The sequence below is a fragment of the Tamandua tetradactyla genome, chromosome 4 (genome assembly GCF_023851605.1).
Source record: "Tamandua tetradactyla isolate mTamTet1 chromosome 4, mTamTet1.pri, whole genome shotgun sequence".
NCBI lineage: Eukaryota > Metazoa > Chordata > Mammalia > Pilosa > Myrmecophagidae > Tamandua > Tamandua tetradactyla.
Window position 1 is genome coordinate 49,129,227 of NC_135330.1, and position 22,947 is coordinate 49,152,173.

The following is a 22,947-nucleotide window of genomic DNA, read 5'->3' on the forward strand; positions in this document are numbered from 1 at the left end:
ATCAGATCTGGGCTCTGTGCTTTTTTTTTTTCCCTTAGTGCCATAGTTTTCTGTAATATGCAGATATTACTTCCACAAATAGTAAAAGGTCATTATTCTTTATAAAAGTACAAAACTATGTTTTTAAAAATACATGTAACTGGGCAGGCCACGATGTCTCAGCAGGCAGTTTTCGCCTGCCATACCAAAGAACCCGGGTTGTTTCCCAGTGCCTGCCCATGCAAAAAAAAAAAAAAAAAAAAAAAAAGATACATGTAACTTAGCTGCCAAAACTTCCTCCAAGAAGAATAGTTCTGATTCTTACAGACTTCCTGGGTGTAGGAGAGGCTTGGAAGTGGAGAGCGGAGAGGTCAGAGACTGCAGACTTAGGAGGGGTGAGGCGGTGTTTCTAGGAAGAACCTGCACGACAGCCCTGAGCCCAAATGGTGGACGCACAAACACCCATTTACCGGTGGTGCCACTGCCCTGGATGCATGGTCAGAAGAGGGCAGCGAGGGAGTAGGACGTGGAAGGCTGTGAGTGCAGGCAGCAGACAGGGCTGGTGCAACCTGGGGGATGGCAGCGGGACACAGGGCTGGTAGCCAGCAGGGGTGGTAAGCTCCTGACGTGGCAGCTCAGCAGCTGGCCAGGAAGATGCCTCAGGAAGAAAAGAATAAACAGAGATGATATCCTAAACTTGAGCTTGTGGGCTGCTTACACTTTTGGCAAAAGAAAACTTCAGTAGTGAAAGCTGGAAAAGTAAAATGAGCAGATGGTGAATAGATGCCGAGAGAAGGATGAGCCTCTGTTACACTGTGTGGAATCACCCACTCGTGAAATCGCCTGCTCATGGAATCACCCACTTGTGGGATGACCCACTCATGGGATGACCCGCTCATGGGATCACCCACTTGTGGGATGATCGCCCATGGAATCACCTTCTCGTGGGATCACCCACTCTTGGAATCACCCACTATGGACTCTCCTGCTCATGGATCACCCACTCATGGAATAACCCACTCATGGAAATCACTCATTCGTGGAATCTCCAACTTGTGTAATCACTTACTCATGGAATCACCTGCTCATGGAATCATGTTCTTAAGGGATCTCCTGCTCATGAAAACACTCTCTTGTGGAATCACATTCTCATGGAATCACCCACTTGTGGATTGTCCTGTTCATGGAATCTCCTGCTCATGGAAACATATTCTCATGGAATCATTCACATGTGCAATCAGCCACTTGTAGAATCACTCACTCACAGAATTACTCACTCATAGAGTCACCTGTTCATAGGATCGCCTGCTCATGGAATCGCGTGCTCATGGAATCATACACTCATGGGGTCATGTTCTTGTAATTTCCCCTGCTCGTGGAATCATTCACTAATGGAATCTCCTCCTTGTGTGGTCACATTATCGTGGAATCACTGATTCATGAAATCACATTCTCATGGAATCACTTATGGAATCTCCTGCTCGTGGAATCACTTTCTCGTGAAATCACTTACTCGTGGAATCACTCACTTGTGGAATCATGTTCTCATGAAATCATGCATATAGATGGTTTGACACAAATGCACCATGCGCATGTGTATCACACAGAAAACCTATTGTAATCCTTGTATTAAGAGCCTTTGAATTGCCTGCAAATCAAGTCCATGAAGGCAGAAATTATCTGCGAGTACAGACAAGTTAGTATATGGGAGGGACACCCTGCCAGGTTTGTCTGCTTTCTCAGGAGTCAGGTCCAGAAGTCTGGTTTTGCAGAACCGCCTGGCCAGCAGCTCAGCTGACATATACCTATCCTTATGGGTATGACGTAGACCCATCCCTGGTTGTCAGGCTGGGTGAGCAGCCAGGCCAGCTGCCCCCTTGTCATCCCTTTCACTGGCCTCTGGGAAAACAGGATCCTGACTGAAGTGGGCTGTGTGTTTTTAACAGTGATTCAAGCCAGGGCTTTTTGTAAAGTTTCTTAGTTCTGCGAAGAAATTTTCTACTCTCTTCCAGTTGAGGCATAATGGTAATCCAGATTTGATTGCTGTTTTTCCTTTTCTGATGCTCAGCTTTCCCCATACTTCTCATCCAAGCGCTTATCTCCTCTCCCCCCAAAATGTGTGTGTATAATCAGTCCACCTGTACTCATTATTATCATCACCCATTTATGGTTATATGGTGGCATCCTTTAGAATAAGTAATATATTTTATTTTTATTCAATTAAGTTTGCTTTCTGTACCTATTTTAGTGCTTAGGCACTTTAAGCATAGGTTTTTACAGAACATCAATAGAATATTCTTAATCTAAATTATTTACGTTATAAAATGAGCAGCTTGGAAGGACTCTGAAAGATTCTCTGCCTCACCTGTCAAAATTCCATCACATTTTATTGTAACTGCTTTTTTTTTCCCCTTTCCCTTGCTGGTTCAACTGAAGCTACAAAATGGTGACCATATTCTTTTTTCCTTTATTTGTCAGTTTGAAAGTTGGTTTCTTTGCTTCCTCCATTGGGGGCCAGGATTTTTTGTTATCGTCATTGTGAACTTGAAGATTTTTATATATTTGTTTTTCAGTTCATTTTAGTTAAAATCTATTTTGTTGCCCAAATTACCTCTTTTAGACCAGTTGGGACCCTTACAAAGTTTCAACATGACTTCATTAGTCTGCTAATGCTGCTTTGATTTTGCATGTGCTCATCTAGTGTATTCTCTGACCTAGAACTGAAATTAACCATTTCTACAAAGATTTGTTGTTCTTTTTTTAGTCAGTGATATTTAGAGACTACAGTTGTCATGTTTAGAGTGTTCTTTGCTATTGTTTCACTTTGTGTCTCTCTGGTATTTTCAGTAGGAAATTTATTTTTCTTTTTTAATGAGAGATAATCTCATTATATTTGTGTTGTTATTTTTTATGTAAATTCAAAATTATAGTTTTTTCCTTAAATTTGTTGGTTTTGTACTTGTATCTCTTTCTTCTGAGACTAAATGTTTTGTTTTGAAACATCTTCGTGTGATTTTTGTTTGCTCTGTTTAATTTCAAAATAACAATTCTAATATTACTATTTGCTATAAGATAGATGAATGCATTTTTTTTCCTTAGACTATATTCCAGTACGAATATTCAGCCTGAATATGGTCCCAATCCCATATAGATGGACATTTAGATTGTTTCTTTTCTTCTGCTACTATAAAATATGTCTGTTTTTATTTAGTCTTATGCATATTTTATTTCATACTGTTATCAGTGTATTTTGGGGAGAAATTCATTGATGCAGGATTTCTGGGTAAAGGATAGTTGCTTATGTAATTTTGCTGGATGTTAGTGAATTCCCCTCCATTAAGAGTTGTACCATTTGCATCCCCACCAGTATATATTAGTGTGTTTCTTTCCCCACAGGTTTCTGAATAGAATATGGTATTAGACTTAATGTTTTGCTAATTTAATAGCTGAAGAATGCTTTTTCAGTGAAGTTTTATTTGTATTTCTCTTATTGCGACCAAGGTTGATCATGTTTAGGAGCCATATCATTCTTTCTCTGTTAACTGTCTATTAAATAATTTTTTACCCGTTTTTCTGTTAGAATGTTTTTTTCTGTCTCTTTCTCATTATAACATATTGGGAATATGAATCTTTATAGGTTGCAAATTTCTTTTCCAAGCTTATCATTTATCTTCTGATTTTGTTGGTGTTTCTATTGCCATGTTTTGTTTTCAAATTATGTAATCTGTTTATAAATCTTTTGCTTCAGAATTTTGTCATAATTAGAAAAGTTTACTCCTCCCCCAAGTTTAAAGGAATTCACATATTCTCTTCATAGAACTGTTTTGTTGTTTACATTTAGATATTTGATCCATGCAGAAGCTATTCTGATAGATTGGTGAAGAACAGATCCAGTCTTTCTTCATCCAACCATGGATAACCATGGTTATCAAACATCGTTTATTAGAGACACATCATATCTTGTCTTTCATTACAGTGCCAGTGCCTATACTGGAAATAGTAAACTTTCAATAAATATTGGATGAGTGAAAAAAGTATCCCTTAAAGATCTTCTAGTCTGGCAACTTTGTTAAAATGTTGATTATCATAAATATTTAGAAATTCTTTAAAATATTTGACATTTATTTATTTGATGAGTGAATTTAGTGAACACAGTAAATATTTGCCAATTTCACAAGTTATATTAAAGTCCAAACTTTAACGTAATTCTCATTAGCTTGTTAATGACCTTATTTTACTTTGAGTGTAAATGCACAAAAATTTGAAAATGCAAAAGAATATGAGAAGGAAAATAGCCATTATTCTGTCAACCAGAGATCATTACTCTTCAGTTTTTTGCTGTTTATTTAATTTTATATTTTGGTATATGGTTATAGAATAGAGACCACACTGTACATTGTTTTGTATCTTGATTATTTTTTTTGCTTAACTATCGTTGAGTGCTTTTCCATGTTATTAAATAGTCTTTGAATTTCATTTTTAAGTGATTATAATTTTCCAGTAACTCTACTATAGTTTATTTCATCTCTGTTTTGGAAATGTAAAATATTTTCTGTGTTTTATTTTCCTGATTATTACCTTGTTATAGATTTTTAGTTGTGGACTAATAGTTCAAGGGCTCATGTTGCGTATTTTAAAACTGTTTTTAAAAAGACTGTACCAATTTAGTCTACCATTGGCAGTGCACATGGAACTTCGCAATTTTCTATATCTGCATAGTCTATGATTTTTAAAAATATATCCCAGTTTGATAGGTAAGGATGGGACATAGTTTCTAAGAGCATTTATAAGACTGCCATTGAGGCTGAATAATTTATTTATTGGATGATTTTATTATTGTGATTTAGTTTTTAGGATTTCTGGTCAAATTTTCAATATTCTATTGGAGTATCAATGACTTCTTACTGCTTCATAAGAATCCTTTGTATCAAGGATATTATCTTGCTGTTAATTATTGTAAATATTTCCTCAGTTTACAGTGTGCATTTTATATGTGGTGGAAGTTAATTTTCTTTATGTAAATGTTATTCTGTTTATCTTTTCTTGCTTGATTTCTTTCTCTGGCTTTGTACTTTGAAAGTCCTTCTCCCTCTATAATTAATTAAATGGTGATTCCTTACCTCCACATAAATGTTTAACAGTATTTGACACAGAGGATTTTGCTAGTTACCAGCACAGTATTGTTCTTACTTGGCTCCACCTGAGATTTATTTTTATAGTAGTATAAATAAATAATATGAGGACTTAACTTGACTCCTAAATATTAATTTCCAAGGATTAGCTAGTAGTTTTGTTGAACAATGAAATATTGAAATGATGTATTAAATCCTAATGCGTTCATGATACTGAGTTATTAGAAATATTAGGGTCATTTTCACATCTTTATTTTTCTTGATTTGATGCCTAATTCATGTGTTATTTCACACAATAATTGTTGTTGCTCTGTATTAAGTTCTTCATTATCATTATTTTTAGTATTTTCGTAGTTATTGATAATTATATTTCCATATTTAACATTATAATAATTTTGTGATTTCCAAACCCCCACACTAAAAACTTAAAAAATGACAAACAAAAAGGATTTGACTGTGCTTACCCTGACCCTATATACATTTATAAGGATTTTTTTCCCAGAGAATTCAGAAAATGCAGATGAACAAAACATTGGGAAAGAGTTAATTGGGGAAGGATTTCCATTTTTAATGTACCTAAAAAATGGTCTTTTTTTGGTCCCAATTATTATCTCAGTAAAATTTAGTTTTTTGCATGGAAATGTAGTTTTCTACATTTATTTTTTATTGTGATTATTTATTCTTAAGAAAATTTTGTGGTTGTGAATTAGTTTTTTCTGTACATATTTTAGTATTTTAATCTGGCTTTTGACTGATTTTTCTGGTTCTTTTTGCTCTTTGAATCAGTTGATTCTGTTGGGTTTTCTACACATACATGAAAAACACTTCTTTTTTCTTTTCTGTAGTCATTCCTGTTTCATTTTAACAGTCTTTGAGGTAGTTCCCCAATTTTCTTTCTTTTTTTTTTTTTAGCAATGGAATCCCTCTTTGAAATGAACTAGAACCCCTTCATATAAAACATAACATCACCAATGCCATTAAAGTAGGGGCAGAACTCTAGAGTACCACCCTTTGGTTTCACTAGTTATTATGTAAGCACCTGGAGAAATTAGTTTGAAAACTATTGTTAAATCATAAAACAATATCTAATTACAGGCTTAATGAGCATTTTTATTTCTATTCTGAATTTTGTCTGCCAATTAAGTATGATTTTGGGTAATAGAATATTGATCCAGTTATTCCTTCTATTTTTAATTTTTTAAAGAGTAATGTTTAAAATTTGTAGGTGGGGAAAATGTTTTATTAATCCCCTTTAAGGTAATCTATCAAGATGGTTAAAATTTGATTTTATTAACTTACTTCATACCCTCAGTATATAAGAAAATTTTCATTGCCATCAGAGCCTCATGTTAGTTCCCGTATATTATCTGTAATCAGACTTTGTAGTTGTGACAGTGAAGCAAATGGCCCTTAGTTTTATTATATTCTGCGAATTAGTTATCTTTTAAGCACATTCAATTGAAAATTCATTTATAAAAGCGTGACTTTAACATTTATGTAGTTATTGCTTTCTCTCATTTAGTATTTAGTTTTTATGCTGCTGTTGCCCTATTTTCATTTTTTGTAAATATTGAAGATACTGTTTAAAGTGAGATTGAAATGTAGAGTCTGTAGAATTCAGCTTGAAGTTGAAATATTTGTATTAATAAATATACTGAGGCAATTGGATGCTTTAGTTCCAGTTGTGTTTTAGCTCAGCCATTTGCTTTGGGAAAGGGAGAGGAAAAAATTCAGTGTAGATATCAGTGTAAATGTTTTTTCTTCCTCCTCTAGAAAATTATGTCTTGAGACCATTAAGGTTTTATAGTTACTTCGTATTTGATGGAGGGTGGGAGGATGTTAGGGGAGTGCAATACTGACAAGATTCTCCCTGAAACTGAAAGTGTCTCTTTCTAGTATTTAGTAGACACTCCTCTCAGAGTATAACTTAATGGATATTTCAGTATTCTGTGCAATATCCTAGAAATGTATGTATGGTGGGGTATTTTATTTTTTTGCTTACTACCTCACCACACATCAGTGGTGACTAAACAGTACAGTGAGTAAATGTAATACCATTTTTGTCTATTAAAAATTAATTGTACTTCAAAAGCAACACCTTTTATAATTTCTAGGTGCCATTTGCATTCCTTTTACAGATGTGCCTCAGTGCCAGAGGAGCAAGAGATAAGCAGTATGCACATGCTTTTTACCAGACATCCACAACTAAGGATAAGAGCTAATAGAATTCTTCTCCTTCCCTTTTCTTTATTTGCATCCAACATCAGGTTCCCAGTGTTTGAAAATGGCTCTGAAACCTCCAGGCCCTAGCAGAGATTTGCAACTCAGGCAGAGAATGGGAGAACAGGAGACAGGCTGATTTTGCTTAGTTTTTTAGACTTTTTTCAGGTGTCATATGTGAGATGTATATATCAGAATAGGTTAATGGTTATCAGCATTGTCTTTGAAATGAAACCCTGCTGCTTTATGCTTTACAATCTTAGGTATTTAACCTCTTACAATGAGTATTTCTTTCCTTTCACTTACTGTTGTTTATAAAGATCATATGAAATAATTCATGTAAAATGATTTAGCACAGAGCCAGGCACACAGTGCTTGCTCAATCAGTAAATCATTCATGCTGCTGTTACTTGTATTATTTTTGTAAGATTGTTGGAAATATCTATTAATAAGATTCTAGTTGAGATCGTAAATGATATATGTAAAGGGATGAGGAGAAATCTAAATTATTTGGTTGAATTAGAATTTTGTCACCCTAAATTTTAATCACAATAAGTTAGTATAAGTATAAAGTGACATTTTTCATCTTCCAATATATTTACTGAAAATTTGTTTGAACATGAGATTACGTGGTTGTCATTCCTGTGATTTTTTTTCTTTACCAAATACTGTGTTACCATTTAAAATTTTATTTTCAGATATAATAAAATTACAAAGTATAGGGCATGAAGAAGGCATAGTAAACACTTGAGATGTTTAAATAGCAGCTTATTTTCTTCAAGAAATCAACACATATACTGCTGAGAGTGGAAGGTCAAAAACAGATTAATAATAGAATATTTATTTTTAAATAAGAATTTTAAAAAGTACTGAGAAACTTTACTGATTGATCCATTATCTTTTGAGAGTTATAGTGTAATCAGTCTACCATTTTTTTTAAGATTGTATTATCAGGAATAATGGAATAATTTTTAATTGATGCCTGAATAGGAGGAATTGAGGTATCTGTCAAGAATTGTTTCTGCCTAAGTCGTTTTTTAAACCTGAATTTTTCAAGAAGGAAAAATGATCTTTTAAAGATCTTGCAGTAATCATATTTTGGACAACTAGAACTTGGGTCTGTCTCTCCTTGTGTGCATATATCCTCTCCCCGTTCTTTTACTTCTGAAGTAATTCTATATTGAGGGAAGGTTTCCTTTTTGTCTTTTATCAACTAATTTATCTGATTTCATATTATCCTTTTATGTGGCTTTTATTTAATAATTTTGGTCATTCTGTAGTCCTTATAAAATAAATTAAGTGAAAAAATAGATTTGAACTGAGAACTATAGAGTGTTATATAGGTCAGCTTTCAGAATTACTATAGGTATAATAGAATGCTTAGGTCACTGATTTAAAAATGGTAGATAAATTGAGTGTAAGAATTCAGCATATTAAGTTCTTTATTAAATGGTTTCTGAGACTTTCAGCTTTAACAAATGTTATAGTTCTGTTCTGGTGATTTGGGATAAAAATTGTTGTTATTATGTTAAGTAATATCCTGCCTAAATTAAAGTTGATAAATTTATACACTTATCTTTTAAAAATTATTTTTAAGTTAGTGGGCTAGTATTTCTTGATTTCAAAATTTGTGTGGAGTCAAACAAAATCACTGTGAAAATATCTGTACCATAACACTCAGGAAGATTTTTTTTTGTTTACCTTATTTTTTTATTAAAAACCGGATAAAAGTGCATCATATACATTGTTCATCCTAGAATCAAGTGTTCATCAAACATTCATAGCCTTTCCCACCTTCAAAAAAAGTTTTTAAGTGGTGATGCAGAATAGTTCCCATTGCCAAACTAAAAATTGCAGGTTTGTAAACTTGGCACTCAAACAAAGAAATAGGTGCCATAAATTAAGTATTGGCATGTGTACACCTGCTGTCAGGAAATAAACTTCCCATATGTTGCAGTTTGGCAGACATGCATCCTTAAAATGTATTGAATGAAACTGCTGTTGTTCTCTTTATCCTTTATCTTTTTTCATCAGTACATCCTCTTTGTGCCTCTAAGTGACTGCTCTTGCTCAGTTAGAGGAACATGATATATTTTTACAGTCAGATATACTTGAAGTTAAATGGTGGTACTCTATAAAAGAGCAAAGTATCTGATTTAATTGAATAGCTCATTGAAATACTAGTTTGGCCCTCCACACCAATGAGGACTCAAAATTTGACTGTTTTGAAACATTTTATAACTTTTTAATAAAAACTTGAGCCTGAGACACATTGATTTTTCATATTTTATCACGTCTTGTCAAAAAAATTTTCCCCAATAAATGTAAGTATTAATGAAAGGAATCTCAGTTACTTTAAAAAAGTAAATATTTAGATGAGAACTGCATTGTTGAAACATCTGAACTTTATAGATTTGTTTGTGAAATAACTAAATCTTATTGCATGGAATATAGTTTGAGAACTCTAGAATAGTCAGGTCAGAAATTTTGTCCTTTGCACAGTTACAAAGTTTCCTTAAAATTGATGGTAATGTTTTATTTACATTTAAATTGTGTATTGAAATGAAAAACTAAAACTAAATCTTTTGACTCTCTCCATTTCTGAAATAGTGGAAAATAAAATGCAAATATATTTTATTGGTGTCTAAAATAAGGATTGAACCATTGATGTATGCATGCTTGTCATTTGCATGTTAATACATGGAGTCCCTTCATACAGTTTTTATAGATTCTTTTGGGATACCTTTTTGATATATAATGTTAGTTGTTAAGAATTGCCCTCTTCAGAAATTAAAAAAATATTTCTTGAACTCCTTTACATGATGAGTTTTAACTAAAACTTGTCCTATGGATGTATCAGTTTTAACTATACATGCTTTTAGCAATATTTACAGGTTGCACATTTGAAAAAATTGTCTTTTCTAGTGTAGTTTACGATGGCGATACCTCCCTGCCTTTTCTTTTGCTGCATTGGTACAGGCGTTGTGCTTATTTTGTTGCAAATGGTTCCAGTATTTTATCAGTTCACTAGGCTGGAACTGATGAGAGGTAATTAGGTGGCTGTATTTACAGCTTGAATAAGAAACTCGCCAGTGATTGAATACAAACTCATTGGGAGGGGGCACAGGATCAATTCTCAACTTGGCAAGACAGATCCCCACATACACATCTTCCAAGTGCAAACGACGGATACTTAAAGAAACTTTAAATATCTTTTCTGCCAAATCTCCAGAAAAAACATAACCAGTTCCAGAACAGAAGACAGGGTAGCGCTCACTTGGATAGAGGTCTGGTGGCATGTACCACTTGCTATCTTTGTTTCGATTGGGTGCATATCCTCTCATTAGGTAACCAGTAAAATAGTTATGTTTAGGAGGCAGATCTGGCTTCAGTAACTTATGTATTAAATATTCAGTGTTGACAAACATGTCACTGTCAGTTTTCATAACATATGGAATATGTGGACAGTATGTTGCAACCCAGTTCATCCCCATTAGTGTTTTAATGGTCAAATTGTAGTATGTGTCTAAATATTCCTGTTGAATGATATCATGATGTTGTCTGCTTTCTTCCAGTATTGCATGCTGAAGGTAGCCATTTAGCTTAATACTTATGCCCAACAGAAATATGCGTGTGATTTGAATACCAGGTGCTAGGCTTTCATTGCCCCAAGTTTGCCGAATAGCTTTTCTAGCTTCTATTTGTCCGGGTTCTGCAGCTATTAGTAGTATTAGAAAAGGATTTTTCTCCTGGCATTTTTCAGGCTCATTGATAATATATTTGAAATAAGAATTTGGATATCCAGTACCTTTTTCATTGTAAATGGTTCCATTGGCACTAAGTGTATTCTCCAACCCTGTAACTCCTTGTGGTGACAGGTCTGTGTTATTGGAATTAGTTGCCGTTTGAGGTCGTAGAGTTTGAGGAGCAGTTTCTTTCCAAATATTCCGAAGGGAGCTGTGGTTTGTCTCACTTTTTGTAGAACGAAATCCTCGGAAAGTGTATGTCACAGGATTATCTTTGAATCCAGCTTTGCTTGGCAGCCAGTCATGATGATTGAAAAACAAAAACATAGCAAAAAGAAATACTAGAGAGAGTACACCAATAAGATGAGTACGGAACAGAGACCTCTTAGCATTCCAGGACATCTTTGCAAAGCACCAATGTCTTCTTCTCCACTGAAGCATGTTGTAAATATCCAGTAATGGGATGTGAGGAAATGGTGGCTTAGTGATGTTTTCGTCTCCTGAATCAGTACTGTTCTTTGGTAATCATTTTCCAGTTTCGTCACGTTGTGTCCCTTGCCGTCATTCTACAGAGATGGAGCATAAAAGTTGACAAAATGTTAAATATTACAAAACTGCCTGAAAGAGGGACATTAGAAGCTTATAATTTGTTTCCCCTTGTTAACAAAACTAATAATGTGCAGGATTAATTTCTTTAAAAGCATAACTTTGTAGTGAAATGAACACTATTTTCTCCCACTTATTTCATTTTTCAGTAGTTCTGACCATTTGTTGTTTTGACCCAAGTTAAAGATTGTATGCTTGTAGAAAAGGAAATATTACTGGATTCCTGAGAAAGCATGTGAAAAGGCCTTAAAGCAGGTGGAAAATTTATAGGCATTAATTAAAATTGATTTGATATACCATTGGTGATATGGTACACAGTCAGCACCCTTTTTTGTAAAATGGTCATGTATCAGTTGTGGGACAGACGGTGCAAGGTTGATTATGGCAGAGTTCTGTTAGTCACAGTACACTGCTTGGCATGTTTCCATTGGCCCCTGCTGTGTTGAGAAAGTCAGTGAGAAGATGCACCTGTCAAAATTAATTTTCAGGGTCCAGTAACTTTAGTGCAGGATTTTTAGAGAATAATAAATGGTAAACATTTTCAAGTACTCTTCTGATTTTAACTTTTCACTTCAAATATGAGGTATTCAGGAAATCATCGTCCTAACTTAGACTTAAGATTGATTTCAAAATATAGCAAGTAGTGATCGTTAATTGTCTATGGCCCTAACAGAGCACTGTGATATTTCTCAGTTTAGTCTTCACATTAGGATTAAACAAAGAATTACTTTTAACAGCTTTTCCAGATTTCCTACAAAATATAAGCAGTAGTTCCAATCACATCCAATTATTTAAATTTCAAGAAATACATATTTTCAAGATTCTTGAATTATGTTGTATTCTCAGTTTGCATATACAGAATTTGATAAATTGTTAGAAGTTTTGATGTGCCTTAGATTTTAAAAAGACGATAAAATTTCAGTGAGGTTTTCATTTACTACACATCGAGAACTGGCTGTGTTATCTTTGAACAAGGTTTTCTGTGTATAGCACAAACTTGATCATGGTTTTCATCTCTTAGTTTTTCTGGGCCAAAGCATAGGGTAGAAAGTGGGTGAGGCTTGAATTCCATTAAAAGAGGAAGAATTCTTTTGGAAGGGAGACTGGTAAATGTGTATTTTAATTTCTTTCAACTCTTAATTGTGAAAATTATTTCTTTAAGCAAAAGAAAACTAAGCAACGAATTTTAAAAAATTAATGTAGGAACATTTGTTTATTTGAAATTATATACATATATAAATTTATATGTTCATTTAGTCTGTGATAGTGAATAACTCATGGTCAGTAACAAATTTGCTTAACATTAAGATGAAATTTAATTGTTTTTTGAAGATAATAGGATATATATGGAAATCCTTATATAATTGGTTAATTACAAAGTAAAATTCACATATGTAATGTTAGTTACTTCAGAAATACTGGTTTGGAAGGTATTAGGTATACATGAATGAATGCTTATTTTAGTAACAGCCACTAGGAGGAGCAAGTAGGTGGGAATTTGAATGAATTGTTAAAGTACAGGCAGCAGCGTTTGATAATTTCTAGTTTCTAAAATTATGTAATACTTTTACAAGTTATGGTATTTCTCAAATGTAAAGAATTATTTAATCATTTTGAGAGAAATGAACGCTGTGATTCTTTAAGTTTTAGGAAGTTAAAAACAAATAATGGAGTTTTTAATCACATGAAATTTAGTTGTTCTTTACTATAATGAAGACCAGGGCTATTCATTGTACAAGTTAAACATAGCTCTGCTATGGCTAAGCTGAGAATAATAATGCTGAGTGTTCTGATATAGAAACTTACTTTCCCTCCTTTGTAAATAGTTGGCCATTTTGTTTAAACCAAGAAGCTATTTCTGAGTTTTTAATTTCAAATAAAGTATTTATAAACAACCCCCCCCCCCCCAATAAAAAAGTAGCTATTAGGAATTAAGGATCATGTGTTTCAAAAAACAAAAATTTCTTTTAAAATTTTTTTGATAATCTGTTTTAAACATTGCAGTGTAAATTAAATTTACAGCTTTCTGTTGATATAATAATGTTTGGAATCTGGTTGAAGTGCAGTCATTTAGATCTTTTAAAAATATGAATTTGATGTTTTAAGAGGCAATGGATGTAAGATCAGATGTTTGAATGAATGAATAAAGGAGTGCAGAACTGAATAAAGGTAGACATAGTAGTCATAAGTGGTAGTGTATTTGTGAAAACAATATATTTGAAGTGCTATCTCCAAATTATTTCAGTGAGACAGAAGACAAAAATTACTTTATGTTGTAATCTAGCATTAATACATAGGTTTTGGTCCTAATGATTTTATAGCAGTATGTGATAGAGATATCAACATGCATCTTGTTTAAATTTCCTGGTATTTAAAATTTGTAAATATTAAGCTGCCAATGTTTGAAATCCATATATACCTATTTGTTAATCTCTTACGATAAATTAAGTGCATATGTCTAGTCTTTAAAAATGCCTTATTAAAAGTTTCTTAGATACTTATTTTTTTTCTGTTAAAAAGAAAGTACAATTGAAGTAACTGTTCTTCCGTTTTATTAAATGATAAAATAATTCCCCAGTTAGTACCTGTTGTATTTAAATTCTTGAAATATGGGAACAAGATAAGAAAGTAATATTTTGGGGATTCAGAGTGGTTTTGTACTTTTACCTTTTTAGGATAGCATTAGCTCTGATTCATCTATTATAATTTTTTATGATAATACTTTCAAGTTAATACATGTTTAGATCTTACGCTTTTAAGTTCATGGGGGGACAATATTACTGTTCAGTTGCTTTGTACACACACATACACTGTTTTTTATCATTTTACTTTTAATAGTGTTGATATCTTTAGTCTATTAGAATAGTTATGAATTTATGTTGCTTTAATTAAAAATAGCTTCACTTTTGCTTTGAGATGATCTAGCTTGTAAAAAATGTTTAATAGGTGACTAACATTGAGAGATAAAGGCACTAAAAATGGACTTAAGGTTTCTGCCACCTATTTTTTGTTATTGAATACTATCTGATACCAGTCTGTATTTGAATAAAAATTCATGGCTATGAGTGAGAATTGATAATGAGATATAACAGTAATAGGGCTTGTGATAAACTTGTGTGATTTTCACTTTTTAATTTTAGAGTGAAATGCTTACGTATATCTTAAAAATATTTGCCTTTTGTTATTAAATAATAGGCTTTTGAGTAGTGTGTGAAATTGAGGAAAATTCAGGATCTTTGATAGCTTTGTAAAAAATTTTAGGAACATCTTTTGGGTTCTTGAGCCCTAAGTTGATGTTATAACTGTGATTCCTTTTAAAACAGTTTATTAGATTTATCTCTGCCCTGTACATACATATAGTGGCAGTAATTCGATACAACATATTAATATAGCCTGGAAGCACACTAGCTACATTTATCTTTAATTTTTGACCTTGTATTTCTATTCATGGATGTTTCTGTTTCAGAGTATTTTCATATTATGTTTTTAAATTTTGATTTTTAAATTATCATCAGGAATAACCATAGATTTTACTGTTTAAAAACAGTATGTTATCTAAAATAAAAGGCCAGCACTTCAAATGGGGAAATTTTTAGAAACTATTAATATCTCTTTGTTTAAAGTTGTATCATGGACACTGTAATAATATGCAAATCTACTTGGTGTTATTCTCTGCATAAACTCACACTACTTATGTGATCCTATGCGATGCTTACCTTTTGGGTTTCTTATAGCTTGGTAATAACTTAAAATTTGTTGATATTCTCTAGGCTTTGTTCATTGTGTTTATTTGGGAAGATGACTTGGAGGGAAGATTTTGTTAATAAAATGACTTGTTATATATATTAACATTTTATTTTAAAAGGACTTTGGAAAAAGCTCTTAATATTAAGATAATCTTTGATACTATTTAATGTAATTTCACTGTATTGTCTCTTTAGATAGCCATTTTTTTTTAAGGACATTTTGATTTACTTGATAAGTATTCAGTTTGACCTAATTTGCTAAGGGATAACTGTATTTTCTTTAGAGGGCTACAGATTTTTTTTTTTAAGTTTAATTTCTCTGAGAGTGCTTTAAGTACATCTTGTTACTATTTGCCTTTCCCCTCTTCTATTTCTGTAATCCAGTATTACTCCGAGCTATGTAGTTAACTGAATAAAGCAGTGGCAGCTTGCCTTCTGAACAATGACAGATTTAAAAATCATATTTTTAGAAAACCTTTCATAGTTTTAATGGCAATGAACTGTATGAACTTGTTTGTCAGATATTATTTCCTCCTCGGCTTTAAACAGGTAACAGACATTTAAATGAACATCATATACAAGGTTTTGACATACCTTCCTTGGTCAGGCCATTTATGGTGAGAGGATCATGCCCACTGAAAATACTTTTGGCACGCCATCACTTCAGCCTAAAAAGATGCTATCGAACATGCGCACATCCCCCAACAGTCTGCCTCCTGCGATTGCTTTTCACAGTATTCAAAGTGTCCATCTGTCTGCTTATCTTCGAGTTACCTTCCTTGTTTATATGGGTCCTAGTCTTCAGAGATTTTTCCTTTCTTTCTCTCTCTCTCTTTAAACAAAAGAACGATAGTTGTCCGTTCTGTTTGGAGCACTGTTGACTCTTCCCGATAGTTGATGCATTGAAGCTTTCTACATCTGCTGTTTTCCTGGCTGGACAATGCAGTGCTGTGTTCTCTTCTCAGTATCCATATTTCTGGTAATAACAGTGAGCTGCAATGTAAAGCAGCCAGAGCTAGAATGTAGTGCTTCGTTATATTGGAAAAGAATAGGATTTACCTCTTGTCTTTCGTTGTTGCCTGGCAGCTGCAAGAAGGATTTTGAGCAGTTTTACTGGGATTCTTTTCTGTAATATGAAATCCACGGTTCCTCAGCTGCTGCACAGGCAGGCAGCAGTTTAAATGTGGGCTTGACAGATGCTCTCTTCTGACAGAGCAGAATTTAACGTCACTGCTTGGCTGAATCCCACGTGATTGTTTGCATTCATTTTGACTAAAAACCTAAGGTAGGGAGAAGCTTAAGAGATTTTACTTCTATACTATCAAAATTATATATATTCAATGCAAGTGTAGTGATGAGTGAATAATACGAAAATGGGATGATTATGAAATGAATGGCTATGATGTTTTTTCTAGCTTATTTCCTGTTTTCACTTTAAGCTTAAGTACAGGCTTTATAAATGTTTTCAGTGTTAGATGTTGGTTTTCATGTTTCTTACATGTTTCATAGGGCATAAGTAATAAATACTTCTATCTGTAACTTGGTAAAATTTAACCCTTTCAGTGCACTCTTCTCCTTGAAGCTTTTTTCTCAAATTGTTCCTGTTTTACTAATATCCAGTAAGACTCATAAACCGTTTATCTTTTATCTGTAACTTGGATTTTTCTCCCTGTTCTCTGGCATTTATATAAATCAGCAGTCGTGGATTGCCCTGGTGACATGTGGTGTGATACAACCTACTTCTTTTTTGCTTTTATGTGGTTTCTAGTGCTCTTGAGGTAGAGAAACTATTTTTTAATCTCTTCTTCATGTCCGTATTTTTCTTTTATTTCTCCTTTTCATTAAAGTACATGTATGAGAGATTTCAACAAAGTGATATTGTAGATATAGCATACTTATACAGAATCGTCTGGGTGAGTAATGAGGTTTTACTAATTATACTTATCTGAATATTTCAGGATGGTAACTTGCCATTATACAGATTCTGCAGTAGGTATTAGAGCCTTCTAAAACGTTTGTTTGTATGGTTAGTGTCCTGGGCATCCTGGTACCTTGCTCATTGTTTTCTGTAAAGCACTCTGACAGTGTCATTTAAAAAAATACAGACTTAATTATTGATTTTAATTAGCAATTAACATCTGAAAATCTAAAATTTTGGAGCTTAAGCTGTTGTGTTTGTAGTCACGTATGCTCTTCATCTTGCCCATGTCTTCTAGTAATTGCTGTTAAATTTTATTTAATGTTTGTTTACTTTTTGTCCTCGTATTTTTGCATCTAGGTGATGAAAATACTTTGTAATTTTAGAAGTCTTGTGATTCTGTATTTTAGAAGTATATGTGACTTTTCTAGAAATGCTAACAGGAATATTAAGAATTTTATAAATAGGAAACATGAGGCCTAGAGCTTGGCTTTTTCCAAGTGTTAAAGGACAGGACTAAACTTAGGTTTCTTGGCTTTAGTCCTGATATCACCATACTAAAATGCCTACCACTCTTCTTTTTTTTTTTTTTTTTGTTTAAATAAGATACATTTAGATAGCAGCATAATACTTAGGTATTCTCCAAAGCTTGTAGACATGGATTTTTTAGATCAGTCTTTACTAATGATTGCTTCTATAGTATTTGATTATTTGATTATGCAGATAGCATCAGGTTACCATTTATTTATTGTTTACCCAAAGTCAGGCTGCATGTTAAGCCTGCCTGAGCTGTTTTATAAATGACTTTTTTCTTATAGTAAATTTATTATTGGACTACTCATTTTAAAGCTGATGAACTAGTTACTAGAGTAGTTAAATAGTTAGCCCAAATACCAGTTAATTAGTGATGAGAAAGGAAGCCAAGCTGGGAATTACAGCAAGATTTTCTGAGTCCATAGGCTCTGTACTTAACCATTATGATCATAATGCTGGAAAAATTATGGGAACTTTTTTATAGCACTGGCATAGCATATCCAGAAATCATAGCTAGACTTACAAATGGATTTTTAGAATATAAAATAAAATTTTAATATTATAAAATATGAATTTTATAGTATAAAATTATATTTTTGCTTTACTTACTTGTTCAGCAAATACATATTGAGGACTACCATATGCCAACATTTGCATGTAGGCACAGTTTATTAAATGCTGGGAATACAATGAATTAGACCCATTCCCTACCCTTTCCTCCAGGGGAGGAAATACAATTTTTTTTGCCAGCTCTTTTGATTGAACTCTCTTTCAGTGCCCCACCAGATTTATTATGTATCTTGCCTGTTAATAGAACTCCATGGATAACCTGCCCATTAGTTGTTCCCTCCAATATTGGACTGAGGCCCTGAATTTCTGGAGGGCTTTTGTCTCAACTATGCTTGTTTCAACTATGGGACAGTGTTTATATAGCAGAAGAGACTCTCTAAAACTACTAACAAAAGGTACCTATGTACCTAATACAGAAATTACTTCAAACCTTTAAAAACACCTGCAACCTGTTTCTTAAGTTTGCCTGGTTAAGAACTTTACATAAAGTACAGAAAAACAAAAGCAGACATGAGATAAAAGTTCTAATGACTTTTCCTAGCAAACCTACATGTTCTCTAACCAAGAGAAACTGCAGTCTTATGACAGACAAGCTTATACATGTTAGTTTAGTTTCTTTTAAAGTCTGAATTCTATGGTTTAAACTAACTCAGTAAATGTGACAAGTCTCTTTTGTCATACTCAGCAAACTGACAGTTATTTTGTTAAGTTTTATAGTTACAAATGTCTTATGATTTTTACTTGTATAAATCTACTTTTTAATCTTAAAATGCATCTCTGATGGAAAAAGTCATTATGTTGAGCTTTATGGCCATAACTATCCAGGCTAATTTTGGGATTTTCCTGGGCATGTCTATCTAGAATAGCCCTCAAAGAGTCAGATGTTAAAGACAGGATTTGTAATACCTCCTAATTTTTAGTTTCTGCTAGATATAGAAATAATTATTCTATTATTCATGAATAAAATGGTTATTTTATTTCATTTATTAAAAATGCTGCTCAAGTAGCTCACTAATAGTGAAGGTAAGTCATTTCATGGACCTATATAATCTATTTTATATCTTTTTAAGTTTAGCTATATGTTCTTGACAGAAAAGGGTTGAGGAAGAATATGCTACCCAGGGCTAGTGATTTCCTTTCATTGAGAAAGAGCAAATGCCCTTAAGCAATATGAGAAGGAAAAACAGGAATCTGTTTTCTGCATTCCTGTTTTCCTGGTCTGCATTCCTGTTTTTTCTTTAGTATGTGTAAGCCTAAATGTGTGCCTTTTATTTCAGCTGGTGCTTACCTAAAGAACTAGCTATCCCTTCCAGTGCTGGGAGAAAAATCTTAATGTTTTGAATCAGATGTAGTTTCCATGATACTATTCTGAAAACTGTCATTTGACACACTTACTTAGTCAAATTTTAGTTTTATTGAGTCAGTTTACAATTATAGCAATATTTGGTTGGAGTTTATCTCTCTACTGTTTTGACTTAAAGTTAGTTGCAATCTTTTCATTACAGAAAAGATTTGGACAAATGTCATGTTTTGATTATTTAATATTGATAACTAGTTTTTGTTTTTTGAAGAAAAATTATTAAATGTTTATTTAAAATAAATAAATAAAATTAAAATGTTTATTAAGAGTTTAGAATTTTCCTCTGAAATCATTTGGGTGATTTTTGAACCAGCTTTACTTTTCTTTGCACTCACAAAACAAGAATTAGCCTGACTTCAAATTAGCAATCTCTGAATGACCACAAGTGTCAGTGTTTGCCTGCTTTATTTTTCTGCTTCATTTTGTACCAAGTTATGCAGCCGATATCCTGTTAATGTAAGAAATTCTTTCTACTTTAAAGCAAAGTTAAACTTTAAATTTTCTTTCATAACTAATTATAAACACATTTATCTGTTTTAATTCATCTAAACTGTAAATTATCCTAAGGATAAATATAAGCATTTAAAATGAGCAGTGACTTTGATAAGTACTTTAATATTTTACTTGTTCATTATTTGTTTTTGTTTTTATAACATAACTTTCAGTTTAGCATAAATCAACTTAAATCATTTGTTTTTTTTTAGCCCACACAGGTGCTATTGGTTAGAGCTGTGGATCTCAATGAAAGGGAATGGGGAGTGGGGGATTGGGAGGGTGAGCTACTTAGAGATGGTGATGCTTTCTGGAAGTTTGTGAGGGTATTTTTTGTTAATAACATGATTGATGGACATTTAGTGAGTGGGGTCAGGAAAGGTATTAGTCAAGTAGTATGTGGGGAGGTCTCATACAACAGCAAATAGTTCCATGTTCTCCAGGACTTTTGAATGTCCTATTGGATAGTTGTGTGAGTGAAAAATTTGCTTTACAAGTAAGTGAATCTAGAACCTAACTAGAATAGTCTTTTTTCTACAGTTTTAACATGCGCTGAATTTTCTGTGAGTTAACTACAGTGTCCAACAATGGAAAACTGTATTTTGTTCTGAACTTTACCACTAATTCACCATTTTGAAAAATTGTATTATCTATGACAGTGATACTCATAGTAATTGAATTTCCAATATAGTATACCAGTCTGGCCATTTAGATTACTGCATTTGCTAGGATTTTATGTATAGGTACCGACAACTGATTGATTACTTCATTGTGTCTTCTGATAGTTATGCTTGAGAACTTAATTGAACAAACTGCGATGCACATTATTTTTATTATAAATTGTTTTTTCCCTTTTTATTAGGAAATTGATTTATTAGGGTATTGATTTTATAACAAGATTATTTATATAGGTTGGTTATATTACCTGTATTACCCCAGATAGTTAAAAGAGTCAATTGGAAATATTTCTTATGTAAAGGGGGTGTTTTGAGTTTGATAGGACTGTGAAGCTCACTTGGGTTAGCACCTTTGAATGAATTATTTCAGGTGCCTTATTCCCCACTCCCTGCTCCCAATACATTGCTGTTATTTAAAATTCTCAACAGTATCAACTCATTACAAAGTATAACAGAGTTTTGGTACATTCAGGTAGATTTAACACGTTGAAACTTAAAATTTCACTAACAAGCATAATTACTCAAGTACAAACGATTTAGAAATGGAAGATATTTCTTATTTTTAATGGAAATGTCAGATAAGGAAGTAAAGAAAGTGTCGGTAATGAGTAAACAGAATGTTTTTTCTAGAGAACTTTTTTGATGCGAGACGGTATTGTTGAGCATGCTCAATTCTGAATCCATGTAGCTATCTCCGTTGTAATTGTTTATGGTCTGATTGGAGGTAGTGACTTTAGTATGAAAGAAACTCTGTGATGCAGAAAAAAAGGCAGCAAAGGTTATGAACTAGAGTGCCATAGTATTTGACTTTAGTGTTTGATTCCTTCCCCCATCCTACTTCTAAGAGAATGTCTAAAGGGTTCATTTACCTTCCGTTGTACAAGCTATAGGGAAGTATGAGCTACATCACTAATTTTTTTACTTTCAAGGAATTTATAAACTTGGTAGGGACATAGATCATTATAAAGGTAAAATAACTGTAAATAAATGTTAAAGTTGTTTTCTTCATGTACAAATTAAATTCTCATGTGATTCATTATGGTGTCATTCACTCTTAACTGATTTTTTAAAAACTTTTTTATTGTATAGTATAACATGTACAAAGCAAAGAAATAAAAGCAATAGTTTTCTAAACACTCTTCAATAAGTAGTTATAGGACAGATCCCAGAGTTTGTCATGGGCTACCATACAATCCTCTCAGATTTTTCCTTCTATAGCTACTCCAGAATATAGGAGGGTAGAAGTCTTAAATAGTTTTTTTATCACCACAGTCAATTTTTTTTCTTTCTTTTTTTTTTTTGTGAAAAATAGTGACTATTTTGGTATTTTTTTTACTTTTGTTTGTGTGTGTCTAGTTAAGTAAATATAGGTCTATGTTTTATTTTAGCTTCCTTAGTGAATTTGATTCATGTTAAGTGGTGTTACAGTACTATTTCCCATTCTGCATATGTTCACAGTGATTGTAATTCTGTGGTTCCCTAAACAACCAGATTAATACCTCATTCCAAACTTGTGCTCTTTGATTGTGGGAGTTGGTTTTATTCACATGGTACAGAAGAAGACCGAATTTTTTTTATTTTATTTTTTTTAAGGCCAGATGTGTTTTATCCAACCTGTCATATTCAGCTGCCAGAAGATTAGCTAGTGTGGTACAAAACAAGAGAAACATTAAAATTAAAAATGGTTTTGAACATACCTGTATGTTCATTGTAATAAGAACTCCTTTATTTCTACTTTAAAAGTTACTTGAGTTACTTCCAAGTTAACAAATGCTTAAAATATATATTAAAAAACCCAGAATCCAATTTAGCAGAATCCATATACCCACAATTCAAATTTAATAGATGCTACGATTTTGCCGTATCTATTTTTTTTTAACTCTTTCTGTTTTTTAAAGACCAAAGCCTTCTGCTTTAGTCTTGAAACACCATTCATGGTTATTTGATTGCTAAGAAGAACGAATTTA

General features: G+C 32.8%; 2 protein-coding genes across 3 annotated transcripts in view; one reads left to right on the top strand and one right to left on the bottom strand.

Annotated features, from left to right (window-relative positions):
* The window catches only part of CDC73 (cell division cycle 73), a 200,979-nt gene that overhangs the window by 98,827 nt on the left and 79,205 nt on the right, over positions 1–22,947 (top strand). The gene's annotated exons all lie outside the window — the stretch shown is intronic.
* B3GALT2 (beta-1,3-galactosyltransferase 2) lies at positions 7,012–16,632 on the bottom strand. Its single transcript, XM_077157293.1, has 2 exons — positions 16,024–16,632; positions 7,012–11,643 (listed from the first exon to the last, which is right to left on the bottom strand). The coding sequence occupies exon 2, from the start codon at positions 11,516–11,518 to the stop codon at positions 10,253–10,255; it is 1,266 nt and encodes a 421-aa protein (XP_077013408.1). The 5' UTR covers positions 11,519–11,643; positions 16,024–16,632; the 3' UTR covers positions 7,012–10,252.